Consider the following 25,158-nt stretch of genomic DNA (forward strand, 5'->3'; position numbering starts at 1 on the left):
ATGATAGTTCAATTAAAAATATAGATGTATTTTTGATTTAAAAAACAGATTGATGTAAATAAATTTAAGTATCAAATGTAAATCTTTGAATCCTGTGGCAAAAAAATAATAATTTAAAGAACGTAGAATAAAAGCAAAAGCTACGAGACGAAACTGAAAGAGAAGCGACTTGCATACAGTTACAAAACTCAATATAGTTAATGTATATTTAATTTTTTTTGAAATACTAACTTTTATGAACAGCTTTAAAGATAAGGAAATGATGCAAATCATGTGGTGATGTAAGATAAAGTATGCGGTAGACGCTATTTTCCAAATTTATCATCAAATTTATGATATTGAATAAAAAATTCCAACGCTTTACAATTTACGACTAAAGAAGTTTCTTCATTTTAAACAAATTTTTTGTAAAGTACGCTAGCTACACATTTAACTTTTTAGCAATGTTACAATTATTGGCGTTTTAAACAAAAGCTGTATAGTCATCGTTTGCCTTAAAGGCAGCTTCTAAAGGTCGCAGATAGGTTCAATTTAACTACGTTCTAAGATATGGCGGTATAATTAAGTCAATGACATTTCGCTTCGGGCATGCTGGAGGAAACGATAATAGAACCATTTACCGGTAGAAATAATTGACATCAATTAATCTGCAACTGACGCTTCAAACGTGACAAAATATTGACTGAGTGAAACATTACGTAGTTACTTTGTGTTTTTTTTAAGACTTCAAATGTGTTTATTCGGATTGTTTAAAGAGTTTACAATCAACACGTCTTTCATCATTTTGTACATTATCTCATGTATTTCTCTAAAAAAACAATCTCATTTTCTACGCCAGTCAGCAACTCAACACCAAACTTCTACTTACACCAAACGCGACTGGTTCGAGCCGGCAGCACGCCAGGTCTGGAAGAAGTGCTTGAACGGAGCCGTTTCCGCGTTCTGCACCAGCCGCTCGACCGGCGTCCAGGCCGGATACTTCTTCGATCCAATGAACTCCTGTGCCTTGGCCAGTGCTTGCGTCTTTTCCTGCTGCGTCGCTCCCTTGCCAATCCACACGTACAGACCGCTGCCAGTGTCCAGGATGAACGAGTCCTCCTGCTTCAGGAACTCCTGCTTCAACGGCCGTTCGGTGATCGGTTCCACTGCCAGCTTACCCTTGGCGTCCGTCACACGGTACAGCTGAACGCGGGCAGCATCTGTCTTCTCGAACGCAGCATCGGCCGGTGCGGTGGATTGATCCGGCACCAGGGTCGGTGAACCGGAGCCCAGAATCGTGAAGAAGTTCTCCTGATCGGTCAGCGTGGAAAACTCATCCACAATGTGTACCTTCGACCGGCCGGCATGATCCTGATCGCGCAGATCGTTCGCAAAGTTGATCGCCTTCAGCTTCTCGACGCGACCCGCATGCGGACCGACGTACACGTAGATTTCACGACCCGCGTCCAGTATGAAGCAGTCGCCCTTGTTCATGGCCGACACGGCCAGCTCGACCTGGCGGACGCGAATATTCTTCGTACCCTTGATGTGGAACAGCCGCTTCGCACCGGGATCATTGGTGGTTACGTGCTTGAAGCCGCTGGCAACGCCACCCTCCAGATAGCGGACAGCACCCTTGAAGTAGCTGAGGAAAAGGTCCGACTCGGTGCCCTCCACTTCCCGGTGCTGTACCGGCAAACCGCCCAACAGATCATCGAGCTGCACGGACAGGATCGCGGCCGAACCGGCCTCATCCTGGGTAGTTTTCGTGCCGAGCCAGAAGTGGATGTCGTGCGTCTTGACCTTCTTCTTGTCCTCCTTCGTCTAAATTGGAGCGGCAAAAGGACAAAATAGATCATCAATAAAAACCCAGGTTTCTTATCACCTGCATCGGGGCATGGTCGTTATCACTCACGTTCATCACGATGTACGAATCACCAGTGTAGAATTTGCCATGCTCTGCCTTCGGGATGACGACCGGCTGGAAGTTCTCCACACGCCATACCTCAACGCCGACAGTTTTTCCCGCATTGTTGAATGCGGGAATGTTCAGCTTCTTGTTCGGCCCGCTCGCAACGGTAGCACCGTGGACGAGGGCAACCGAAACCGTCACCAAAAGTGCACTGACGAGCAAACGATTCATTCTGTGGGCGAAAGAGTGCAGAACACAGTGTGTTGTTGGTGTTTAATTCTGCTGTTCAATAACATCAGCTCCAGCAGTGTCATTGATGTCACGGTTATCAACGATTGTACAACAACTGGGTGGTTTTGTTTGTACGGTTTCCCCCGATGACCCCTATAGCCTTCACGTTGATAGGCCCGTACGGGGCCCGTGAACAGATGAGTTCAAGGTTTACCGGAACACGGTGTGTAACACTGGCGCATCGGGTTTTGTCACACACACTATCCGATTAGGATATGCTTGAGTGAATGTAGAATGCGAGATATCACATCACAAAAACAAAACACACTTCCTTCACAATCACTTCTAGATTATGTACGATCATGTGCGCAGCCTTACCTACCTAGCAGAGTCTCGCTGTGGTCAACTTCACCGATGTAACTCCGTGAACGTTATGCCGCAACGAAGCTCATGATCATTTATATTCGTTCAGCTTTTTGGAATGGACTCGCGGTGTAACCAACACATGTAAGCGCCGCAATTCCGCGAAAGAAGATCGTAGAGAAGTGATTGAGTGATGACGTACGTTTGGGTAGGTATTGGGAAGGGATAGACAAGTCAGGTGTCGGTGTAAGTGTGTGCGGTCATCTTTACTGATTCACACTCGCTATGCTCCCATGTTGTGAGCTGTCTTGACCAGAGATGTAAAACTCTGGGAGTAGAGTGTAACTAGAAATATTTGGAATATATAACAAGTTTACCAATTGAAATTATAAAAGTGTCGAATACTTATTTTTATTAAACCTGGATTTGGACGGCTTGTTTGTCTAATGAGTAGATCTAATGGATGGCGAAAGGTCATATAGCGCTGGCAAGTTGATCGATTTTCCCCGTAACAGTGAAAACTAATTACAGCCGTATGAACAAAATGTGTAGTAATGTATGTACAACGCTTACATTATCACTTTTTCCAGCATGTAGATTTAATGTATTGTTTGATTTGATTTATTTATTGGTTTCTCCATATACCTTTAATCGTATTTCGCTTCTGATTTGATTAAACTCTTCTAAGATTAGCTAATTTGACAATCTTATTAGAACCTGATTGAACCTTCCAGATTTGAACATGGCACATCTTTCAAAAGGTTACTTAAAGAATCTATGCCATATTTTGTTCTGATTATTCAATATTATATGTTCAAAAATACATTACATAGACACTGGGGTTTGACTACCCAGCCATCAAGTGGCTGATCGTGTGATCGTGCGAATGACACCTCTATACGTTTAATGTTGATACTAAACAAGGGAATGCCCAGTATGCTCACAAACAAACCTAGCGGGGCAACAACAATCTCTGACCAGGACACAATTGTATTAGTGTTGAAGTATGAATCAATCACAAATACTACAAATGTGTGCTGCAGTGTACTGCATCGTACAAAAGAGTTGTTTTGAAACAATAATGTCAAATCTTATCGTTGAATAAGGAAATTCCACAACAGATCTGGTTCGAGATGCAGCGACAGACATTAGCCAGACAAACAAACGGTTCAGTAGTAACTGGAATATGCAGGAACAATCCATTGACTGGACTCTGAGATGCGCTTGCAGAAAGTTTGTTGTTTGTATGAAGAGAAGATAGGCAGATTAATCAGATGCTATGATCGCGTACAGCGTCATTGTCATTGCTCTTTTTTCAGAAGGCCTATCATTTGTATTTGGCGTGTTGAAGGTGGCATCACGACATTTCGAACTTCTGTCTACTATTACTAGTAATAGTCGATACTGGAGGAAGTGCTCATCAAAATTATCATCTATCTGGCCATATTAGGTTGCATCTTGTGCTAGCTAATTTTGAGATGTTCGAGCTAAAGAAACTCAGATATAGAACCTATTAAATCTCTTGAACAAAATATATATTAATTATGTTTTTAAAACTAATTTTATAACACGCGTGATCTTCTAAGAAACAACTTAGACGTGAAGGTGATCACACTGATCAAGCGTTTTGGTCAAATGTATATCCAATTATTAAATTAATTTCAAATACACAAAACTAATATTCTTCAAGGAAAATAACAAAAAAGTTATATTAAAAAAAGCTCAACTTCGGCTTCTCTAATGCAAGGCGTACCCATCTATACTGACGGCTTATAAGGGCTTCTTAGGCAGGAAACCATCTTAAATTATGGAAACATTTGATTCTTTTATCGCTCTTTTATCGCTGTAATGTAACGCCAGGAGAAATATACTTCTAGTTTAAACGAGGTTGCTGGATTCACCAATTAACTTTTACAAACTTCAACCATAAATCATGTTGCGAGTGGTGGAGTCTCCTCGTGCTCGACGGACTTCAAAACCTATTAGTTTGTGTATTATCCGCCTCCTGCTAAAAATTCGTGCCCTTTGAAAGATCGCAACCTCACGAAGCTGCTTAGTCCGCTCCCCGATATTGTCGCTGCTTCTGTTATGGTATTTGTGGAGCATGTGTTATTGTGCTACTGAAAGGTACACCCTATCCTCCTTCGTGAGCGTGACGTTATTTAAGGATAGCCCCTTATTAGTGCAAATTAAACGGATACCAAATCTTTGATATAGAGGGGCATACCGTACCTTTTGATATTGTAAGAGCTGACGCTGCAATATACCAGATCTTTCCAAATTTTGATCCTCAGGCCACATTAGACTATTGAAAGCCTAAAATGGTGCCATCGACAACTTGTAATGGGGTCCTAAATGTAAATAAGGAAAACAATCTGTTATAATATCCTGTTTTTAATTTAACATTGTAATCATTACATGCTGCATTACCTCGCTTCCTTCAATTTATTTATAGTAACTCATGTTTTTATACCTATTTTGCATTTGCTGAGTCACTTTGTAGAGGTAACAGATGCTCTTGTGAAAGTAATTAATTTTATTTTATTTTAAGATGTTTTCTCTAATAGTCGGGCATAGAGTTAAACCTTTAGGTGGATAGAAAAATGCATCCTTTGGCTTTCCCCTAAGCGTTCATTTCTGATGTTGAAATATTTCATCCCCACCACAAAACCAATCGCGAGTAAATGCCCTCTCCTACCGAAAAGGACATGAATGTGTCCATCAAAGAACGGAAGAAATACTTAACGAAGCTTCAACCCCGACGAAAATACGACTCTTCGATTCATTCATCCTTTCGCGGATGCTAATAAGGGGAAACTCGTATGTTGTTCGCGTACAGCAAAACAGGGCGAAAAATGGATCAACCTAGCCAGGACACAAACCACACGAAGGGACGAGTTTCGAAAAGCAAAGGGATTGGTTTTCCCTCCTTTTCTCAGTTTCTCGTTATTACTGCAGCGTACAGTCAGAATAACGGAAGGGAGAACAACACAAAAGGAACCAACCTGAATAAAGGGTCTTTTGTGTGGGGTTCCCTCATGCACAACAACAACAGAAAAGGTTCCTTGTTTCGGCTTTTGTGCGCTGCAACAAAGCGTAAAGGAGACGGGGGGAAGTAACTGTAACTAGCAAGAAAGAGAAACAGATAAAAGCACGTTTTTGTGTGCGTGTTCGAAAATAGAGAGAAAAGAGTGCGATGTGGCGGGTCAGCTTTGCATCCCGAGAGGAGTCGTCGCCGTTTTTCCCGATTTTCCCGACAGTAAAATCGTCCGTCCCAGTGCCAGTTACTTGAACCGTTGTGAAGGCCTTCGTACGCTCTCCCGTCTCCTGCGCTGTGAGACTCTCTTGCTCTCCCATCTGTCAATGTAGGCGCAAGCAGGTGACAAAAGGATATTCGGAGAGATGGTGCTGTGTGAGTGTGAGTGTGTGCGTATACGCTTCCATCCCGAAAGGCGAAGGCTGCTGCGACGCTAAACAGCCGATGCTCCGAGAGAGCGAAGATTAGTTCGAGCTGGATGTTTCATAATATTGGGTCGGTGTGGTTTTGCGCTGCGGAGTCACCGGAACCGTAACGTAGGGCGCATCCCAGTTTCGCTGCATTAAAGCCTACAAGCGCGATGTGAATCGTTCTAGCTGTGTGTGTGTGTGTGTGCGTGAAGAAGAACAAAAAAAATAGAAGAAAAACAGTAACTACAATTGTTTAGTCAGCATAAACCTCCGAAAGCAATCATTGAAAGCTGCCAAATTCATCCGCTGAAGTGTCAGTGCCAAGTGAGTCGATAATAAACGGTTCGTAACGTTCGTTGAGTGTGATTTTTGCTGTGTGTCTGTGTCGTGTTGTGCCAAAGCAAATCAAACTCCTCCAGCTACTACTGTACAATGGACGAAAAACAAACAATTGAAGTGTAAACTATTCCACGCTGCATCCATGACTACGGCCGAACGGAGTGCCGTGGAACAGTAGCAGTTGCAGTTGGTTTGCTCCAGCCCAGGGCCAGCTTTAAACGGTGACCCCCAGGCAAGCGACTTCGGGTGTGTAGGCGTGTCCAGGGCCGTTCCGGTGCGGGTTTTTCGCCTGGTTTCGGATTTCGTGTAGTTCGGCAAACTCTGGACCAAGCGGATTGAAAGCGTCCTCGAAACCTCCGAAACCGTGGTTCGCTGAACCGGAAAGCGTACAAATTGGGGCCATCCAGCAAACCAACCCAGTCCATGCAAAGACCCAAACGAACGAACAAACCGAACCGAACCGAACGGGGACAGTGATTTGTCGGCGTGGGCAGAGTGTGTCGAAAATACCTTCTTTATCATTCCGGAAGTGTGTCCACCCTTGGTTTGTTTGTGTAGTATGGAAAAGCAGAGGGGGGAGTAGCGGATAGTTACGGGAGTGAACCACCCAATCGAAAGGGAGTGGCTCAATTGGGTGAGCGCCTAAAGTTCGCCAGAACTCTTCCGGTTTGAGGCAAGGTGAAGGCAAGCAACGAAAGCATGCTGATTGCGGGCACTGTTTCTGAATGACCATCCAAAGTTCCGGGCTGACGGACTGACAATCAAGGGCGAAAAAGATAAGAACTAATGCGACGTGCGGGTGCTACTACCAGGGAGCGGAGAGCTACTTAAAGTCACCTCAGAGACGCGAGAGAGAGATAGTGAAAGAGAGAGAGAGGGCATAAAAGCGAAGGAGCAGCATCAGCAGTAGTAGCAGCATCAGTAGCATCAGGAAGAAAGAGGTTTGTATTTATTACATTCTTTAAATACCACTCCACGATTGGCCTTTCACGACCATTTTACGGAAGGCTTCTCGCTCGCTCCCCTTTCTTGAGGCTTGCAGGGAGGTCATGAATTATTTATATCGCAACATTACCGTAGCCCCCGTCCCCGTGCGCAGGTCCTCTTTGGATGGGGCAGTGGGTATCCTTTTTCTGTTATCCTTTTTTTTGTTATCACTCCCACCTCCTCCTCCTCCTCGGTAGCGCCATCTGCCTGCGCTGGTTTTTTGTTTAGAAGTTGGGGTGTTTCGTAGCTCCTCGTTTTTTTATTATGGAGCTACCGCGTAAAGGCTTCCCCGCCCGATTTTTCTGGGTGTGTCCGGTGGAACAGCCCAGCGCCGAAAAGAACAAAAGGAAACGATTCTTTGCCTCCTACGATCTAAACACACACAGACACACAGTGAGCCTCGCTGCCAACTCCCATGGTGATGTATTTTAAAGCGCAGCCAACTGCGAGACACAAAGAAGCGAAAGCTTCGGCGTCTGTACAGCAGGATATCTACGTGTTTATAAAGGAGTGGAGCCCCGAGTACACTGAGCCACATTTATATTCCTTTGTGTGTCCTGCGGGTGTGAGTAGATGGATGGAGCTAGTGGCAAAGGCAACGAAAGTGAAAGTTGTGCGGGAATGGAGCTCTCGTTCCTGTTTTTTTTTTTGTTGCTGTGTGGCAATCAAATAGCTTCGCTACGGTGATTCGAAAGGTGCCGACGTTTGCGGTCGAATTTAATACCGTGTCACGCCCTAAATTGAAATTCTACCACCTTACCCTTCGGCAAGGCACCAAGGGAAGATGGAGAGTCCATTTACACTTCCGGGTGCGTTTGTTCGGGGTTGGCAGGGAGGAACCCGGGGCAGCACGTTTGTGGTGCCTTGGTAAATACGGAAGTGTACAGATTCGCGTTTTTTTTACATCCACCTCCCAAGACTCGGCGAGACCATCAAGAAGGACTCCACCAAATTCCAGTACCAGCGAGACAGATGCGACATTGATATTGAGATTTGCGGAAATTTTATTGACTGATTCCGTTTTCTTCAACCTTTTCAATCTGTTTGTTTGATTTGTTGGGCTTTTTTTTTGCTTGGAGCCTAAGGTGTTCCAATATCTGCAAGATTTTTGGCACTTTTTTTGTCGTACTGTTCATGGCGCACGTCGTTCGCAGGGCAAGTCTCCTGTGATCTTTCTTCTGCTGGTGGCCAATGCTTCAGAAAAGCCCTGCTACATGGCGATGTGACCGTTGCCGGGGGTAATGGAGCGAATGGAAATGCTTCTTCGCCAGCGTGACACGCGGCGCTGCTGCTGATGGTGATAAAAAGCTGCCGACGAGACCTGACTGCCGAATCTGTTTTAGGCTTCGGGGCGTGCTCTTCGATACACACACCCGTGGTTGGTGGGATATTTGATTTTTCCCTCATCTTCTTCTTCTTCTTCGCCGTGAAGGTACTTTGATTTGTTGTTTTCCTGTTCCCATCAGTATTTAGTATGATTTTCGGTTTGGCACTCGCAATTTCAATTTCCCCGTGCCCGTGGACCGTTTCACCTGGCGCATTGGTGGAGCTTCCTTTGAGTGGCTCGTGTGCGAAGCTCAAGGAAATCGATTCCCAGTACCGTGATCCCCGTAGCTCTTTGAAAATGGAACGATCGACACACACACATTGAGTGAGGGTAAATCAATATACATGGAAATAAATAAATTCGATTTATGGTTGGAATAAATTTTCAATGAATTGCAAAATGAAGTCGACTGCAATGGGTCTGTTTATGGTGCCGCTGGAGCATGGGCTTAGGCACCGTCAGACAGCAAGATGCTCAAGCGCTTGCAGGTGTAGGAGTCTCGGAGAACGAGAGAGAGCGAGTACATTACACGGTGGCTGTTGACTCCAGGTGGGAAGATGTGTTCGCCAATCCATGGTATCACGTGGTCCCGGAGGGTTGGTTTTCCATCGAACCCGACAATGTATACAATGACAACATACCGCAAACAACACGGCGATATTTACATTTGCCATTGTGAGGTGACTTTATGCATGGAACGTGCTGCGATTGTTTGGAGACGGTCGTGGAGAGAGGATAATATTAAGTTTGTAGCATCAAAGGGCATGAGCTTGGTCACATGATGGTGTACCTATTTGGTAGACGGTTTGTTTGCACAGCTTACAGTTCAGAATTCTTTCTTGGAGCGCTAAATAAAAATTGAAGAATTGACTGATACAAGGAATTTGTTTCAAAATCCTAAATTTCAACAATTAGTACATTATTCTGAATTCACTGGGGAGGATATTTAAATTTTCAATTTCTAGTACATCAAATAGTTGAATGACAGCTAATAATTGTCAGTGTTGTTGGAAAACTGACAGCTGTCAAATGCATTACTACTCAATAAGGAGGACAAGCTTAAAACTGTAAATGGCAAAGAAGGATTAAGATAGTAAAAGATAGTATGAACATTGGAGAGAAATACTTACTAAATTAGAACATCTTACTTGTCTAACTGTGAATATGCTACATTCAATTAGTTGTTTTTTCCGTATTAAATTGACAGTTGAGAGCCACTCTTTTGGATCTTTACTATTGTGTACTAAAAATCGAAAATGTTTACATTATTTTTAACATTACTTGAGTGGTTCTATAGCTAGTGATGTAATCAAAATGTGATAGCATTCTAGCATAGATGAACTGATTTTTTTTAAATGAGTGTGATCAAATGAATTGGTAAACTATTTGTGGCTATTTTTACGTGAGATTTGTTTGGTGAAGAATGCTACCATGTAAACATGATATCAAACTCAATATCAAAAATTTGTAGAAATGGAATAACCACCCCAATAATGGTAAATTTAGTAATGAACAAAGCGTATTTCCTTAATTGATACACATGTTTACTTTCCTATTTACTAAACATCCCATCTCGATCAGAAACTCCTCCAAATTCCGAGCTGATATCAGTTTTTTTTTGTTTCTCCAGGAATCACTACCATGCTTCATTAACCGATTACTGCCCCCCTGTTTGTACACGTTCTGCCCATTAGGCTGCAGCTCTTTGCCACCTTCGCCCAACCTTTCCATCCCATCCCAACACAACCGATTAACACATGTTCCATCGAACATTTTGACCGGGTGCTGGATTACCCGTAGCGCGCTTCTAATCTAATTTGTCACCGAATAGTTTCTGCCTCGGTAATCGGCCCGGCAACACGTGACACTGGCAGCATCAACGAGCCGGGCGTACGAGATTACTGTGAGCAATTTGTTTAAATATCTTTATCGCGTCGTAACGATCGACCGTTCACCCAACGGCGGGTGCCGGACAGCGCCTCTCGGGGACAGCTCCCGGGCGTGTTGGCGTCCAGCTTTCCAACGCCTTTCCGAGGACCGCTTTGACACTTCCCGGAAAGCGAACACCGCTGAAGCCTCAGAACCTTTTTTTGTTGTCTTTCTTCGTCCTCAAACACACACTCTGGTGGTGCTAAAAAGTTGGCCTTTTCCAGAGCGACACGGATGGACCCGGTCACACGCCGGGTTTCCGACGGGTCGAAATTGGTTTCGATCGTATCGGATTGGGTCGGTGGGTGCTGTACGGTAAAAGGGTCCAGACAAGACCGTGCGCAAGAGTGTCCCGGTGTACCTGTGTACGGGCGAGGTGCGATAAGTCAGATGTTATCCTACTGAGCGACGGCAAAGGTATCTTCATTACATCCCGTACAACTTGTATGTGTACCAACACACACACACACACACACACACACACACGCAGGCTGCCAAAATAAGGATTAGTAGAGAATGCGACTGTATGAAACCGTTTTTCGAGAAGCGCAACAAGGACACTGGACCAAGGATCGAGGTACGGCTGCTGTTATGTATGCTTACCGTGCCCCGTTCCTCGGAAATGGCCGGCAACGAGCAGGCCCGAGCAGTCCGAAAAGGGAAAGGAAAGGGCCAGTAAAAATTAATTACTTTTTCAATGGGCTAAAGCCTGGGATCTCTTGCCAGCGATGCACAGGAATTAGAGGAAACAGGGGTAGGATCGCCGTGCGCAGTACCCTTGTCAGAACACCTGTTTCAAAGGATGTAATGTGTTTTGTTGTTGTTGCTCTCTCCATTTCTTTTTCCCGCTGGTTTTTCATCGATTTCTTCTGCGGGACTTTTGTTTCAATGTAAATGGAGTTTCTCGAGAAATCGCGGTTGGCTGGCCTTGCACGCTGCTGGTCGCTCGATCGGTTGATATGGTTGGCTCATTAAAGACAATTAACTCCAACGAACGAATCCTCCGGGGTTTCTTTTCGGCTGGCTTGCTTAAGCATCTCTTTTGATTCTATTTCTGTGTCTGAGGTTTTCCACGTTAATGCGCTGAGCTTTAAACATCTTTAAGGATACGTTCTGGTTTGATTTCAGCATCGCTCGGCAGGATGCATGCAGGATTTCTAAAGCACATCCAGGTCTGCATGAGCATGACTTGGAAGGTTTTATTTTCTTCATCCTAATGAGAATTGTATATTTCGTTTTGTCTTGAGCTTTGCACCAGGAGCAGGTAGAATGGAGAATCCTGCACTATTTCCCATGGGTACCAAACCGGCATTGTGCAAGAGTTCTAATCTGCCGATGCAACTGATACGTAAACGATGTGATCGGCTTTTTTGCTTTTTGCTGCAGTTGGACAGTGAAAGAGCTTATCGATTTTTAAAACTAGCTTGGGAATTAAAAACAAACCTTCTGCTGTGTTCCAATTGGCTTTCTTTCCCAGTTTGCGTTGTTTTTTGCTTGCTCCTGGTCTAGTCCGTTCCTGCAGGGGGGGTCCGCAATCGCAATTAAAGTTCATCAATTTAGCCCAAGGTTTGCTGCCGCCCGAGGATGCCTGCTATTTCCTGCTGGGCTTGTTCGGAGTTTACCCTCCTTCCGGCTGTCGGAGGCGAAGTGCAAGCTTAAAGCCGATGTCGATGATTCATTAATTATTTATTCCACTGAGTGTGGCCGGGTTCTGTTGCGTCATTTTGGTTCCATCCGCCTGCCCGAACCGTTACGCTGACGTTAGGATGCGGATCCTAGGGAAGGTAATTCCTCAAACTCCAACACGCGGCGCTCTTAGAGCTTCGTGGTGTTAGCGATTTCTCCCACAGCTCTTAAGTGGCAGGGAAAGTGAAAATAAAGATAATACATTTTATATTTATACGCCCAGACATTGGCCCCTGAAACGCACACAGGCAAGGATCTTAATGTTGGAAATAATCTACGCAGCCTTGCGGAAACGTGCGTTAGGCCGTATACCGCACCAACAGCTGCAGCAGTAAAGGCTCCCGGGCTCGCACGAATAGCGGAAACTCGGTAGCGGAAAGTTTCATCCCTCCATTCCAGGGCCTTTTCTTTCGCATGCAAGCGGGCGGGCGGCGGCGGCAGACCGGCTCAGACAATTACGATAATTATGATCGTCAGTGCAATCACCAGTCGTAAATAATGGCTATATTTATGGACCAGAAGCGAACGCATAAATCGTTCGCCCGATGAAAGCAATAGATTTTGCTTCGCAGCAGCATCGCCGGTGTGCGATGTGCGTTTTTCCCTAACCGGGTTCGGGCCGTCCTCTTTGCCGTCCTGTTTATTTCACCAACGCACACATACAGAAACAGGGAGAACGCCTTTTGGAGTCCTTTGCCAAAAATAACCCCGAGGGCCGGAGCGCAAACGGAAGCCTGAGAGCTACGGGTGGAATGTTCTACGGTTAAACTCTCAAACGCGGGACCTCCTCCGTTGCGCTGATGCTACCGTTCAGAGTAGCGGCCAGCGCAAAGGTGGCAATGGAATGTGTACGCATTCGCTTTATTTTCCTTACTATTTTTTTGTTTCTTTTTGCCTATTTGCGAAATGGTTAATCTTCATCTCCTTTTTCCGTAAAGAAAATAATGCCTCGCTACCGGGCAGGATTTGAAGTGATTCGAAACGTACGAGTCATGTTTCTGAAAATGGTTCAAAAATTAGGCCTCCGTAGACGTAAGTGTACACCGCAGGTACGCTGTGCTAAGAGCAGCGTATACAACCGTTTGAAGAGGAGGAAGCTGGAAGCTGGAAAAATATTAATAGAACACTCTCGAGAACGCACAAGCCAAATGTACGGTGGTGTTATTCTGGGAAATATCGCATCGGCAAATGCCTCTTTGTTTGTGCCATGGAATGCCATTTTTGGACGATGATGAAAAATGAGGAACCCGTGAGGAGGCTCTTTGTTTCTTCGGGCCGAGGAGCATAAAGGTTGCCCGTTGGGATGCGATGCGTTTGATGAGATTTGTAACGAAGGCACCATGGGAACGTTTTTAGCCCGGCGAATGGCACTGTTAGGTTGGAAAAGCAAGTGAAGTTAAAGCTGGAAGTGATATTAGATTATTTTTGAGTGAAACTGTTTGCTGTGGATGGGCTGTATTCTTTGACGGGAGTTCATTTATTTCCTGGTTTGTTCCAGTGTTCTAGAGTCTAGAGTGTTATACTTCAAAGTTGTTGCTTGGTTTTGAAATTAGTTTTGTATTCCAGTATGAGATATTTAGTGTGATATTATTAAAGACATTCCACTGTTATTGCCTTACTTGAGAGAGTTCTTAAATTGTTTTTTTGTATAATTTGTGTCTTGAAATGGACAATCAATATTACGACTATTGTAAGAGTTGTTGTATGAGCATTGTGCACTTGTTATGATCTATTTGTGACTTTTACTCCTACTTCAAGTGTTGGACTAATTGATAATACTTCATTTGTTGTAGATGTGATACAAATATTATTGAAATATACCTAAAAACTGTCCTACGAATGTCACTTAAAAACTTATGGTTTGTGCAATAGCAGCAAGAAATACTTATGTCCTGCAGGATAATATACTGATAAGATTCTTGACCACGCTCTGTAGTAATTATGTTTAAGCACTTAGAAATGCACTAATAATCTATCCTGTTATGATGCTGTTTGGAGAAGAATAGATAATCCACTAAAATAGTGGTTTTCGTAAAGCTCTAACTATAAAATTAAAACTTGAATTCAAATTGCATGAAATACCGAACATTTTACGTTCCTTCAATTCCATGAATACTCTTGAAATTTCCATGATTATTCTGCTTTAGCGAAAATGCCATAGTTTTACGTTGTTCATTGCATTCTTTCTTTGCGATGCTGCGACTCCACTCCTGTTCCAGCTCAATGATGCAATTGCTTTAGCAAATAAAGATTATTATGTTCACTCCAAACCCGTAAACACGCACAGTTTCATGGCCGCTTTTAATCGCTAAATTTTATTGGGCAGAAAATTAACCTAAAAAGTCGGGGAATAAACATTCCTGTGCCCTTGATAGGCTAATCTGTTTGCACAACAGATTCCGGGAAAGATCTGTGCCGATGGTTCTGTATCCCGTGTTACGAATCTCAGCCCTGCAATGGGAGGTTTTATTTGACGTTCGGCACCAAGACTGCACAGACCGTCCTAAGGGTCCTCACTCGGGATGCGGTGAGCCTTGTCAAACTATTCAAAACATTCCGTATAAATACGGAGGAAAACAGACAACACACGCGCGTTCTCTTGCTCTCTCTCTCTTTCATTTCCGGAGGATGGAATGAAATTCCCTGGTTGCAAAAAAAGGGGTAACATTGAGGCTGCGTGTCGTCCTTTTCGCCTTTCGTTCCCGTAACTTATTCCGCAATGACAACCGCCGCCTGGTGCTGGTTCTGAACGGTGATGACAGCTGTTCGGTGAGGCGTAAAATTGAATCCAATCACTGCGTAATCCTGTCCTCGTCGTCGCCGTTTGCTGTTGAGGTACCGCAGAATCGATGGGATCGATGGGGAAGCCACTCGAAATTATTCATGATAATCATGGCGAGAGGAAAAAATCACGTTCACGGTGTTCAAGGTGTGCAGCGTTCCGACGACGGCTTGCAGCGATGACGGCGCAAATGTTGGATGGTTGTGATTTTTTGGGAAGATCCTATTCATTGTAGCTCCGAAAGCTCGAAGAGCCGTCTCGGTGAAGAGTGGTATAGAATGATCCGAAAATTACACAGCCACACACACACTCGTTGTAGCTGGATGGTTTATTGAGGGTCTATTCAACGCGATGCTCTTAGTGCTTAGTTCGGTTGGCGGGTTGGCTGGGCAAAGGTAAAGGCATTGTTAGACGTAGGTTAGCCTTTGAAGACGTTTGAATACAACTGCTTTGTGCGAAAGGAGCGGAAGAATGCCGTGATGTAACCGCGACCCTCGATTTGTCGGTTGCCCTCGAGAATTGCTTGGAGGTCGTCCTTTTTCGACCGCTTCAACGCAACGTGATTGAGGAGTTAGGATTTTTAGGTCCTCGTCCTGTCGTGTTAGAGGCAAGGTTAAAGAAGAGAGCTTAAATACCAAGCCAAACGCACTCTGTTTCTGCGCTTTTCCGGCTCTAAGGCGGCTATTTTTCCTCTGTCCCGTGATCACATGCTCCAAGGATGATGAAGCTAGTTCTAGGCGGCGTTGACATGCTACGAATGATTTGTATTGAGCCTTTGGTCACCAAAAAAAAAAAAACCTCCTCGCACCGTGTAATAGAGGGAACATAACAACTGGGTATGAAATGGCCGAAGCAGGAGGCAACGCACAAAAAACTAGGTCCCGAGAAAAGATTTCCACTTTTGAGGTGATTAATTCCCAAATCCCTTCAAAATCTCCATTGAGCGCCTTCGTCAGTCGGGACCCGACCTTGGGTTCCGGGATTGTCAGTAGTTGTATGAGACCGATTATTTCTCCCGCTCGTTATCCCGCCCGACAGCAGGGAGACGACGATGGGTTTAGCAGTCCTTTGTCGATGTGGATGGAAGGAATTCGGTCGAAAAGGGATTGGAAAGGGCGGCAACCGAACATGCTCATGCAATATGCTCAATCGATTTCATGTTCAATTTATTGGATTTTTGTGGGACTCTGTTGAGCAGCGAACGTCACGGGTTGGCTGTTGTGGAGCGATGTCCGAAAGCGAGTGACTGAAATGTTTGCTCAACGTTCGGACTGGGATGGGATGAAATGCACGAATGTAAGGCAGTGGACCAACGGTCGAACCTTTTTGTTCGTAACAATGCAATTTTGGAGGTACAATGGATGCATGAAGCAACGATATTGTGTCCATGACGTAGCGTCCTTTCGCGTTCTAAACCCAATTTTTTGTTGATCTAAAGGAGGATATTCGTACGATAGAACAACTTCAATATTGTCTGGTTCTTAAAGCCTTCAGGACACATTCAAATACAAAAGTATGATTTTTAGTAGCGTTTGTAGCCAAAACGCAAGCAAATGTTTTGTATTTCGCTTCCGAAAAAGATAAAAATTATGTTTAAAAATGCTCTACTCGTTTGGAACAGCTCCTCCCCAGGGAGATACCATCGTGACAGTGAATAGAAAATGAACATTTTAACATTTATAACAAGCTATCAAGGGAGCTCCCGAGTATCCTGACAACTTTCCCCGTGCAAAATGGGACGAAAAACTTCTTGCTACCTTTTCTCGTTTTTCGCTTTTGCCATTTCTCTCTCTCGGGAGACTGCCGCTGGTCCAGCGAACCCGAGCGAACGCGGACAATTTTTCACACCGTGTCTCCGTGGGATGGGAATTCGTCGAGCAAAAATCCACCAACAATGGCAATCATATTTCGGCGAAACAATCAACTGAAGAACGCCATGCTCGGGTACGCGTGTTTTGGCTAACGAACTCTATAATTTATGGCATTTCCTATTACCCCAAAGCAAAACCACCCAAACCTGCCCCTCCTGGACGGGTCAGGATGGTTGACAGCTTGGGGTTGTTCGGTTGGGTCGGGTGTTGAAGAAGTTCAAAAACCCCCGAATAATAAAAACAAGGACAGCACAGTGAGCAGTGCCCACAAGTGTCAACCATTTATCCATCGATGCGTTTCTTATGATATGACGACCCATGGGGTCGTAAGATGATATGGAATCGGTTGTCGGGCCCCCCTCTTCCTCTTCAAAACAAAATGGTTTCACTGGAAAAGGGCGGTCCCGTGACGGGAGCTCAAACGCAAGCAATTTATCATGAACTGCCAATTTTCCCCATTCGTATCGCTGGAAACAACTCCAACTCCAATAGCTTCATTTCAGGTGACAGGGACATTGGTTGTTTCCACTTTTTATTGTACTTCCCTTTTTTGTTGTCGTTGTTGCATGCCACAGCTTTCCGTGTCGCGTCCTCGCGTCCCTTTTGCTGGACTGGTCGAAAAGTTCTACTCCCTCGCACGTCTCAAAACCTCAAAACGACAGTCGTAAAATCGCGTGCTCTGTCAGACTCACTCCAGGCGTGCGTTTTGGGGGGAAGGAGTTGCCAGGTTTTGGTGTAGTCAATTTTCACACAACACCTCCTCCGGGCTAGCCGCAGACTCAAACTTCAACTTCAACCTACTGCTACTACTCCCTTGCTGTACTTTTGCACTGTACTGCAATGAAATAAAACATAAACCTTTTCCAACCGTTAAAAAGGGCACCATCATGACGACTTTTTGGGGGAAAAAGATGGAAGGAGAGCGACAGGAGTTTAGCGCGCGCGCGTGTCTCTAGTTGTTGATTTTGGTTCTTCCGGTTATACACTCCGCAGCAGGGAGCTGCGCAAAGGGAGGTAGCCATTTTGCCCGCTGGCAGCAGGCCGACAGTCCAAACGTAAATTGCACCGAAGCACAAAGCGGTAGCTAATTGCATTATCGAGTGTTGGTGCCGCCGAATCAAGGGGCCGGGAAGCAACCAACTCCGAACCATCTGTAAGGGTGCGCGTGTACGTCGCGTGATGGGTTGCGAATTGTTCACTTGTTCACAGCACCGTTTGCAGGAAAGTAGAACCCCTCTGTTGGCTAGCCGAGGACGCTTCCTCATCTTTGGTTGAGCACAATTTTCACGCCCGGCAAACGACGCGTCCACCCGGGAGCCTGTCGGGTGGAAGTGGGGTCGTTCGCGTGTTCCGTGAGCAAATAAACATAAATTAAATTTTCCCATTTTGTTTTGGAGCTCGGCTTTTTCGTTGAGGGGTTTTCAGCTCAAATGGGGGAAAAGCTGATTCCACATCAGGACTACCGGGAAACTTCACTCTATTGCGCTCTATCGGCGTGGATGTCGGAGAACACATTCCCCGCCCCAACACAGGCAATCGTTTAGTGTTGTCCAATCAGGTCGACTTTAAAGCGCTGACGGTTCCGGCTCGACAAGGCTCGTTTGGAGCGCGTCATCTGCCCGGTGTCGACATGTCAGTTTGGGTGTGGAAAAATTGGACGCAAAATGCACGTCCATGCACGGTACTCCAATCACGTGCAGGAACTGCGGAGAGACGGCGTGGAGTGTGAACATGCAGTACGTCACCGCTCAAGTGACGGCAACTTCAAGTACTTCGATCTCCACTACGTAGGGTGTAGGTCCTTGAAGGTTGGCGTTCCGTGTTGCGCTGTCTGCGCACCGTCCCAACCTTCCAGGGGAAGACTTGCTACTTGCGCTCATTCGTCTGAGTGGCCCGGCCTGAAAACCGGAGGCCCAGCCAACACGGGAGTCAGATTGGACGAGGGGGAAGGGTGGGTAAAAAAGAGAAAGAAAACAAAGCATAAATGTCAAACACGTCCCGTCTGACTCGTCTGTTGTTGTGCTGCAGAACGTCGTTGGGTGCGACGATACTCCCTCGGTGGTTTTAATCAAACGAACCCCTGCCGGGACGCACAGAAGAGAAGGCACCCGTCACCGGGTCTAATGATGCGAGCCGATCGATGGGGCAGAGACGGGGGCGAGCCTTATCGTAGTCCCGGCACGATTCTCACCCCGTATCGATTGACGTGCAGCGCGGGCTCCCGGTGTTCTCGGCAGCAGTTGCTCGGGAAGGCAAACCACGTCCTTAGGAAGAGCGATGTACTTACCCGCGTGCGGGTAAGTACACTTGGGCTAGATTGGCAGTTTTTCAAATGCGTCTTGAAATAAACCTTTAAAGAAACATGTGTTCGTTGTCTCGCTCCCGGAGACGGCCAGCAGCACCGTGTGACCGCGGTGGTGTGTTTTATGTCGGCAGCCTCAGACGTACCGTGCGTTGGTATCGGTCATTGCGCAGAGTAGTAGTTGTCATTTGTAGGATCTTTTTTTTGGCTGTTAGTAAAACAGGATATATGCACTTGCCGTTGTATTGGGATGACTCATGTAGCGTTTTATTTTAAGATAGCTTCGTGGGAATTGTTTAGGAGAGTGACTGAGAAGGGAGAAAGACACAGAGTTCGCATTTTGTCGAAAGTTTGATTGCAAAACAAGATGAAGGTCCTTTCTTGGCAGTGCCAAAGAGCACGGCAAATCGGCACGTGGGAGTCGTTTTGTCACCCGCACCCAGCTTGCGGGAGTGCGTTCACTTGAAACGTTGGGATTTTTGGCAATCAACGTAAGTGAGTGGCGAGTTTGGCGCTTGGGTCGCACAGAACTATTTTAAGCTTTTATTTCGAAGAGTGAGTGGGAAATTATTAGTCTAAGTATTTGAGGTTATTCACATCGACAGTGCAAAAGTGTAACATCCCAGCAGTGTAACATGGTTTCACAACGCAATAGTTGGGCATATTTCTGCGATTTTTTAAGTGTTTTGAATGACGGCTTTCCTCAAAAAAAAAAGTTCTTATATAACGTTAGAACAGTGCGGCCAGCCCTATAAGTTTCACCATAGTTATAATTTTTACCAATTTTTAATATATACTATTATTCGGGCCCTTTCTGTTTTAGGATCGTAGGCTGAAATTTCAGCCTGTAAGCTGTTTGCATTGTATAGCAGTTTGCGGGCAGCTATCTAAGGCGGCGCTCTGGGACCAATCGAACGAGACAAACAAACACGACTCTGTTCGATAGGTGCTCTGTCAGCTGTTCGATGTCTTATAGACCTGTCATGATGCACTGCAATACGCCTTTCTTTTCGTCTCGAAAATGAAGCATTTTCATAGTTTAAATGAATATCCACCTACAGGGGGAAGATTCAACTCATAATTTACTAGTTATTCACATCTATAATAACATAGAAATCATTCAAATTTAATATTGAAAAATGTAAACAAACGTCCATGCCAAAACACATACAGTGCATACACATGGATTATGTACACACAATAGTTTAATACGTTTCAATCCTTTATATTTGATGTTATAATTGATTGAAAAGTTTAACAATAATTATTGATAGCTATTTAAAATATTTTGCACGCAATTTAAAGAAGAAAAAGAGACAAACTACCTAAACAAACTTAAAAATGTCCCGAATTGAATTCTATCTACTGTAGCTGTGAAGCGTTTGACAGCCAAGGTACTCACAGCACAGGTGGGTATCGAACATCACAGACAGAATCAACTGACATGTTCGACTCGACGTTTGTCTTGTTTGTTTGTTTGTGTCTGACAGTGCACCTCCATATGATTATATGGGTTTGTTCGTGTCGGATGTCGTGTTCGATTGCTGCTAGAGCGCCGCCTAAGTGGGTATAATATACAGGTGGGCTTATCCCAAGGTGTATGTATTTAGAAGGCTTATTTTTATCGTTTTTGCTTCTGAATGAAGATTTTAAGAGTGTTTTGAGTATTCGTCCAGCCTCCAGAAAGTTTGTTTGTACAAAAGTTTTCACCCATCTTGTCAGAAAGTGATATTAAAATTTGGTTATAAAAACATGCTATGAGACCCCCTGGACTACATACACTTTGATTCTGGTTTCCATCACCAGATCTCTTTAATGCACCTTGGGATAAATGTAAACACCATTTTTCGAGCAGGTACTCGAATCTAATTCTAGCTTTGAGGTTAGAATAATCTAGACTGAAAATTGCTAATTTTATGTGTGGTTTTATATGGAGTGTTTACATGATTTCAGCCTCCAACTGTCAAACTCTATACAAAAACTGACTGGAGTGGTGAAGGGCCCCATTAATGAAAAAGAAAACAGCAATCTACAGTAATTTAAACAAGTTTTGAAGTATAAAACAAGTTTTTTTTGTCAAAAAATGGTTTGAAATTAAATCTTCGATTGCATCATTAAACTATCAAAAGGAAAAACGATGCAACCATAAGCATTATTAAAAAAATGTATTTAATGCACTAGCAGCAAATGTTCTAGGAAAGAGGCACAATTAATTTGTGTTTAATTTAATTATCACGCTCAATCAACAGCTCGCGTTTGACGTTTTATTTTCATAATTTCCCAGAAACTTTATTAGCTGCCAGTGCGCAAAATTGCGCAATTAAATGTAAATACCTTTTTTCAAATATAAATCATCTGGGAGGAGAAATTCCAATCAGCAATTTAGTTTATTAATCAACTACACATTAGCGCGCAAGCTGTATAATTATATCAATTGTGTAAATTGTTCTTCATTGTTTAGCTTACTGCTAATACCACTATTTGAAATTTAAACCGAAGCAAGTTTTAATTACATTTATCAAATTGCACTTAATGGGTGTAATTTAACAACACAAAAAAATATGTGAACTCGACACACCGGTAAAGTGTGCGCACTTCATCCCTTTGAACCGTGTTAAAATGGATCATATTAATTGCGAAAAATCTCTTTGATGAAGCTAACACACGCGCACGTGAGCATGAGACAAACATTGCTGGCTGGGAATGCCGTAGCGGTTGTATATTTACCTTTGTCCCCCAACGGCTACAAAGAGGAAAAGCGCCTTCGTGAAAACGTTTAACTAAGACGAACTGCTACACCGCTACTGTGTATACACCCGCCTACAGGTATCAAATATTTCGTTACATCTCCATATCCTGATTCACGTTTGAAATTCCCACCCATCAATTTCCAAACCGCCCTGCGCACGTTAAACTGCTGTTGCGGTGGTGTGGTGTAATTGACAAACTACGTCCCATCCGGTGCGTCATGCCGCATACCTTTTTCAGGCAGATTTACCGAGTGAAAATGGCGTTGGCTTTTATTAAAGTGAACCACCAACTAATGAATGTTGTTTCTTTAAACTTTTCTCTTCTCTGGTGAGGAAGTTGAAACAAGCAGCAGCACTTCCACCGTTTGATGTGTATCTGTAACCCGGGCCCCATGATGATACAGATGAGATGGAGGTGAACCGTTTCACAGGATCCTCCCACAGCACTTGTCTCCCTTTTGGAAAGGACAACAAACGGTCGGTACACCGTTCCGGTCGGTTTGCAAAAAACCCCTCTGGAGGTGGAAGTGGTTGGTACACGATGACAGTCTTTCCTTCACTCTGCTTCTCACTCCTCACAGCAGTCAATGAGCCAGGGTTGCCAAAAGGAGGAGGGTAGCGCCGTAGCCCGATACGAACGAAGTACAAATTGAACCTGCTATTAACAGCAAATTTCGTACGCAAATATATGCCAAAGACCGCGTGTTCGGCAGGCTGTTCTGGCTCGCCCCGTCGCATTCGGGGGCCTTTCCCGAGAATAAGGGGCTCGTGGGTACAACCAACGTTGGTTGGTTCCAGTGTGCCGTGTTTTACAGATCAGAATAGGTCTGATGTACAAATCACGGTTAGCTCCTATGATGGGGCGCAGCCCTAGACAGGCTAGAGGGCGTTTAGTGTTAGGGGAGAGATTTTTTGTTACTATGTAGCAGGCGATAGGTTTGGGATTGTTTGTAGAATTTGAAATTTTACCCTGCACGACAGAAACCGATCGGGAACCATAGCACGGCACAGGTGGTTTGCGATTTGCCTGGAAATGGGTAGAATCCGGAAGCAGCGGGTAGGAGGTGACTAATTTAAAACATTTTTCCGAAAAACCGAAACCCAACGCCCTGTTTCTGGCTCACCTGGCGTAAAAGTTTGGTGAAGGATTCCGTTCCCGTTGTCTCGGTACTTGAACGCTTGCCCTGCTGCAAACGGAGCATCGGAGGCAGATGATGCTGACGTCTTGCCCGGTTATGCCCGGGTAAATGGCATGGCTTGTTTGCATACTTGCTCGTTTGTTGGTTAGCTATCCCTTCTGTCGGTTCAGCTCCCAGGGAGTGAGAGAGAATTGCATGCGATCACGTTCAACGTTTTGTTTGTCCGCACGCTTTCGGAACGCACCTGAGCATCAGCCCGTGTTTGTGAGCTTAAACTATGCTGCAGAAGTGACGTGACAAGCAACTGCTCCCGCGCTTCGATATCTGCAGCTCCATGGCAGCTCCGATAGCGGAGAAATCCGATCCGACCCAACTACCAGATCCTGGATGAGCTGGACGACGTCTACCAGAACGCAGGGAAACGTTCCACGGAGGCGGAGGTGCAAGTGCCTCTTCGATAGTTGGAGATTCATTAGCAAGTTGTCGGTAACGATTATCCGTGGGTACTTTTCGGGGCGATGGATTTGGGAGTTGGCGGTCGCCGTCGCGTTCGTACTCGCTTTTGAAGGACGCCGCAAAACGCTAACGACTCGTGTTGTTGGGTGCTCGCAGGACTCGGGCAGGGATAGCACAGGCGGTGGTAAATCGGCGGCGACAACAACGTAAAAAAGCCGAACGAACAACAGTGAAAGCGCCATCGCCGCATGGCATGGCGCATTCGCGGCGCAAAGGGAGAAATGCTCCAGAAGCGCACATAAATATTCATAAATGCGTCGTGTTGTGTGTTGCAAGACAAATCGGATTCGCTACGGCGGTTGAACGTGGTTTAATCTTGTACCACGGGAGGTTTTGTTCTGTTTGCCCGCACGCAGGGACCGTGAGCGGGGGGTGTGTTTTTGGTGTTTGTGTCCCTGTCCTTTCGGCATGTTTTCCCTTCGTGTCTGTCTTCTTTTTTTTTCGTTGTTGTTGGCGTGGGTTGGGGAATTTTGCATTCGATTGTTACCGTTTAGTATTCCGTTTAGTACGCTGAACCGTACCGGTACCGATGGCGGGCTGGCGTTTTCTATCGTTCAAAACCATCCGCAGCTGTACTGTTGGCGGACGGGTTGGTAGTAGCAGCAGTAGCCCGATTTGTAGAGGGCAATGTGAAGCAATGTGTAGTGGACCTGTGGTGTGCATGGGTGAGAGCGTGAGCCAAAAGTTTGTACATATTATTAAGGGTAATTGCATGGAGGGAAAAGTGATACAATAGGTGAAATATGGTGGAAAATCAAATTTGCACAATGGAACGATAGGGACAGGCTGATCGCGTGGCTTTTTGCGTGGAATTAAAGTGCAACGATATGCTGCAAAGTGGTAGCTTTAAAGTTTGTTGGGGTTTTGGAGCTAAAATAAGGGCTTTAAAACATTGTGGAAGAGGTATTTGCTACTAGGATCGACATTTTCAGTAATCTTTTTAATTTTCTCCTTTAAATATGAAGTATTAAGCAAATTACTGAAATGCTGGATCTAATCATTCCACTAAAAACTACAATTCATACATAATGTACACTCGTGTATGTGAAGAGTATTTTCACTCCACAGGTTTTACATTAAATTCATAACTAGACTCGATCCCGTGGGGCGGTCCCGTGGTACAATCGTCAACTCGAACGACTCAATAACATGCCCGTCATGGGTTCAATCCCAGGATGGACCGTCCCCCTGTAGCAAGGATAGACTATTCGGCTGCATGGTAATGAATTAAATCTCGAATGCCTATATAGGCTATAGGCTGGCATGTCCGCGTAGGACGTTATGCCAAATAGAAGAAGAAGAAGAAGACATGAAAAATGTCCTGAAATGTGGAATAGACTGTTTTATTATATCTTTGAGCCTTAAGAGAGTTGTGTTACATATTACAAACATTTTTGGGGATTTAAGAACTCATTCGAAAACTTGCGTTACAATCCATTTGGAGTGTGTTCAACATTATAGATTACTTCTAGATCCTATAAGTTGTCCAAAGTTTTTTGGACCAATATCTATTGACTATTGTATTCGAGACTTCTGAATAAGTTGAGTTTCTGAAAAAAAACTCTCCTGTTTTTCTCGTATAATGTAATGTAACAAAG

At 44.7% G+C, this 25,158-nt stretch overlaps 2 protein-coding genes across 3 annotated transcripts in view; one reads left to right on the forward strand and one right to left on the reverse strand.

Moving 5' to 3' along the window:
- Nucleotides 1–778: 778 nt before the first annotated feature.
- LOC120900974 (gelsolin-like) lies at nucleotides 779–2,639 on the reverse strand. Of its 2 annotated transcripts, none has more exons than XM_040308622.1 (3): nucleotides 2,505–2,639; nucleotides 1,895–2,123; nucleotides 779–1,803 (listed from the first exon to the last, which is right to left on the reverse strand). In XM_040308622.1, exons 2-3 carry the CDS (start codon nucleotides 2,120–2,122, stop codon nucleotides 865–867), a joined length of 1,167 nt encoding a protein of 388 aa, XP_040164556.1. In that variant the 5' UTR covers nucleotide 2,123; nucleotides 2,505–2,639; the 3' UTR covers nucleotides 779–864. The 2 variants fall into 2 exon arrangements, with proteins under 2 accessions (XP_040164556.1, XP_040164557.1); XM_040308623.1 differs by having other exon boundaries at nucleotides 2,501–2,605.
- A 3,365-nt stretch (nucleotides 2,640–6,004) lies between these two features.
- Nucleotides 6,005–25,158, forward strand: part of LOC120902183 (insulin-like growth factor-binding protein complex acid labile subunit) — a 35,029-nt gene continuing 15,875 nt past the window's right edge. The window contains exon 1 of the mRNA XM_040310730.1: nucleotides 6,005–7,212. The gene's annotated coding sequence lies outside the window, so the exon portion shown is untranslated. The remainder of the gene's footprint in view (nucleotides 7,213–25,158) is intronic.

The sequence above is a fragment of the Anopheles arabiensis genome, chromosome 3 (genome assembly GCF_016920715.1).
Source record: "Anopheles arabiensis isolate DONGOLA chromosome 3, AaraD3, whole genome shotgun sequence".
NCBI classification, from domain to species: domain Eukaryota; kingdom Metazoa; phylum Arthropoda; class Insecta; order Diptera; family Culicidae; genus Anopheles; species Anopheles arabiensis.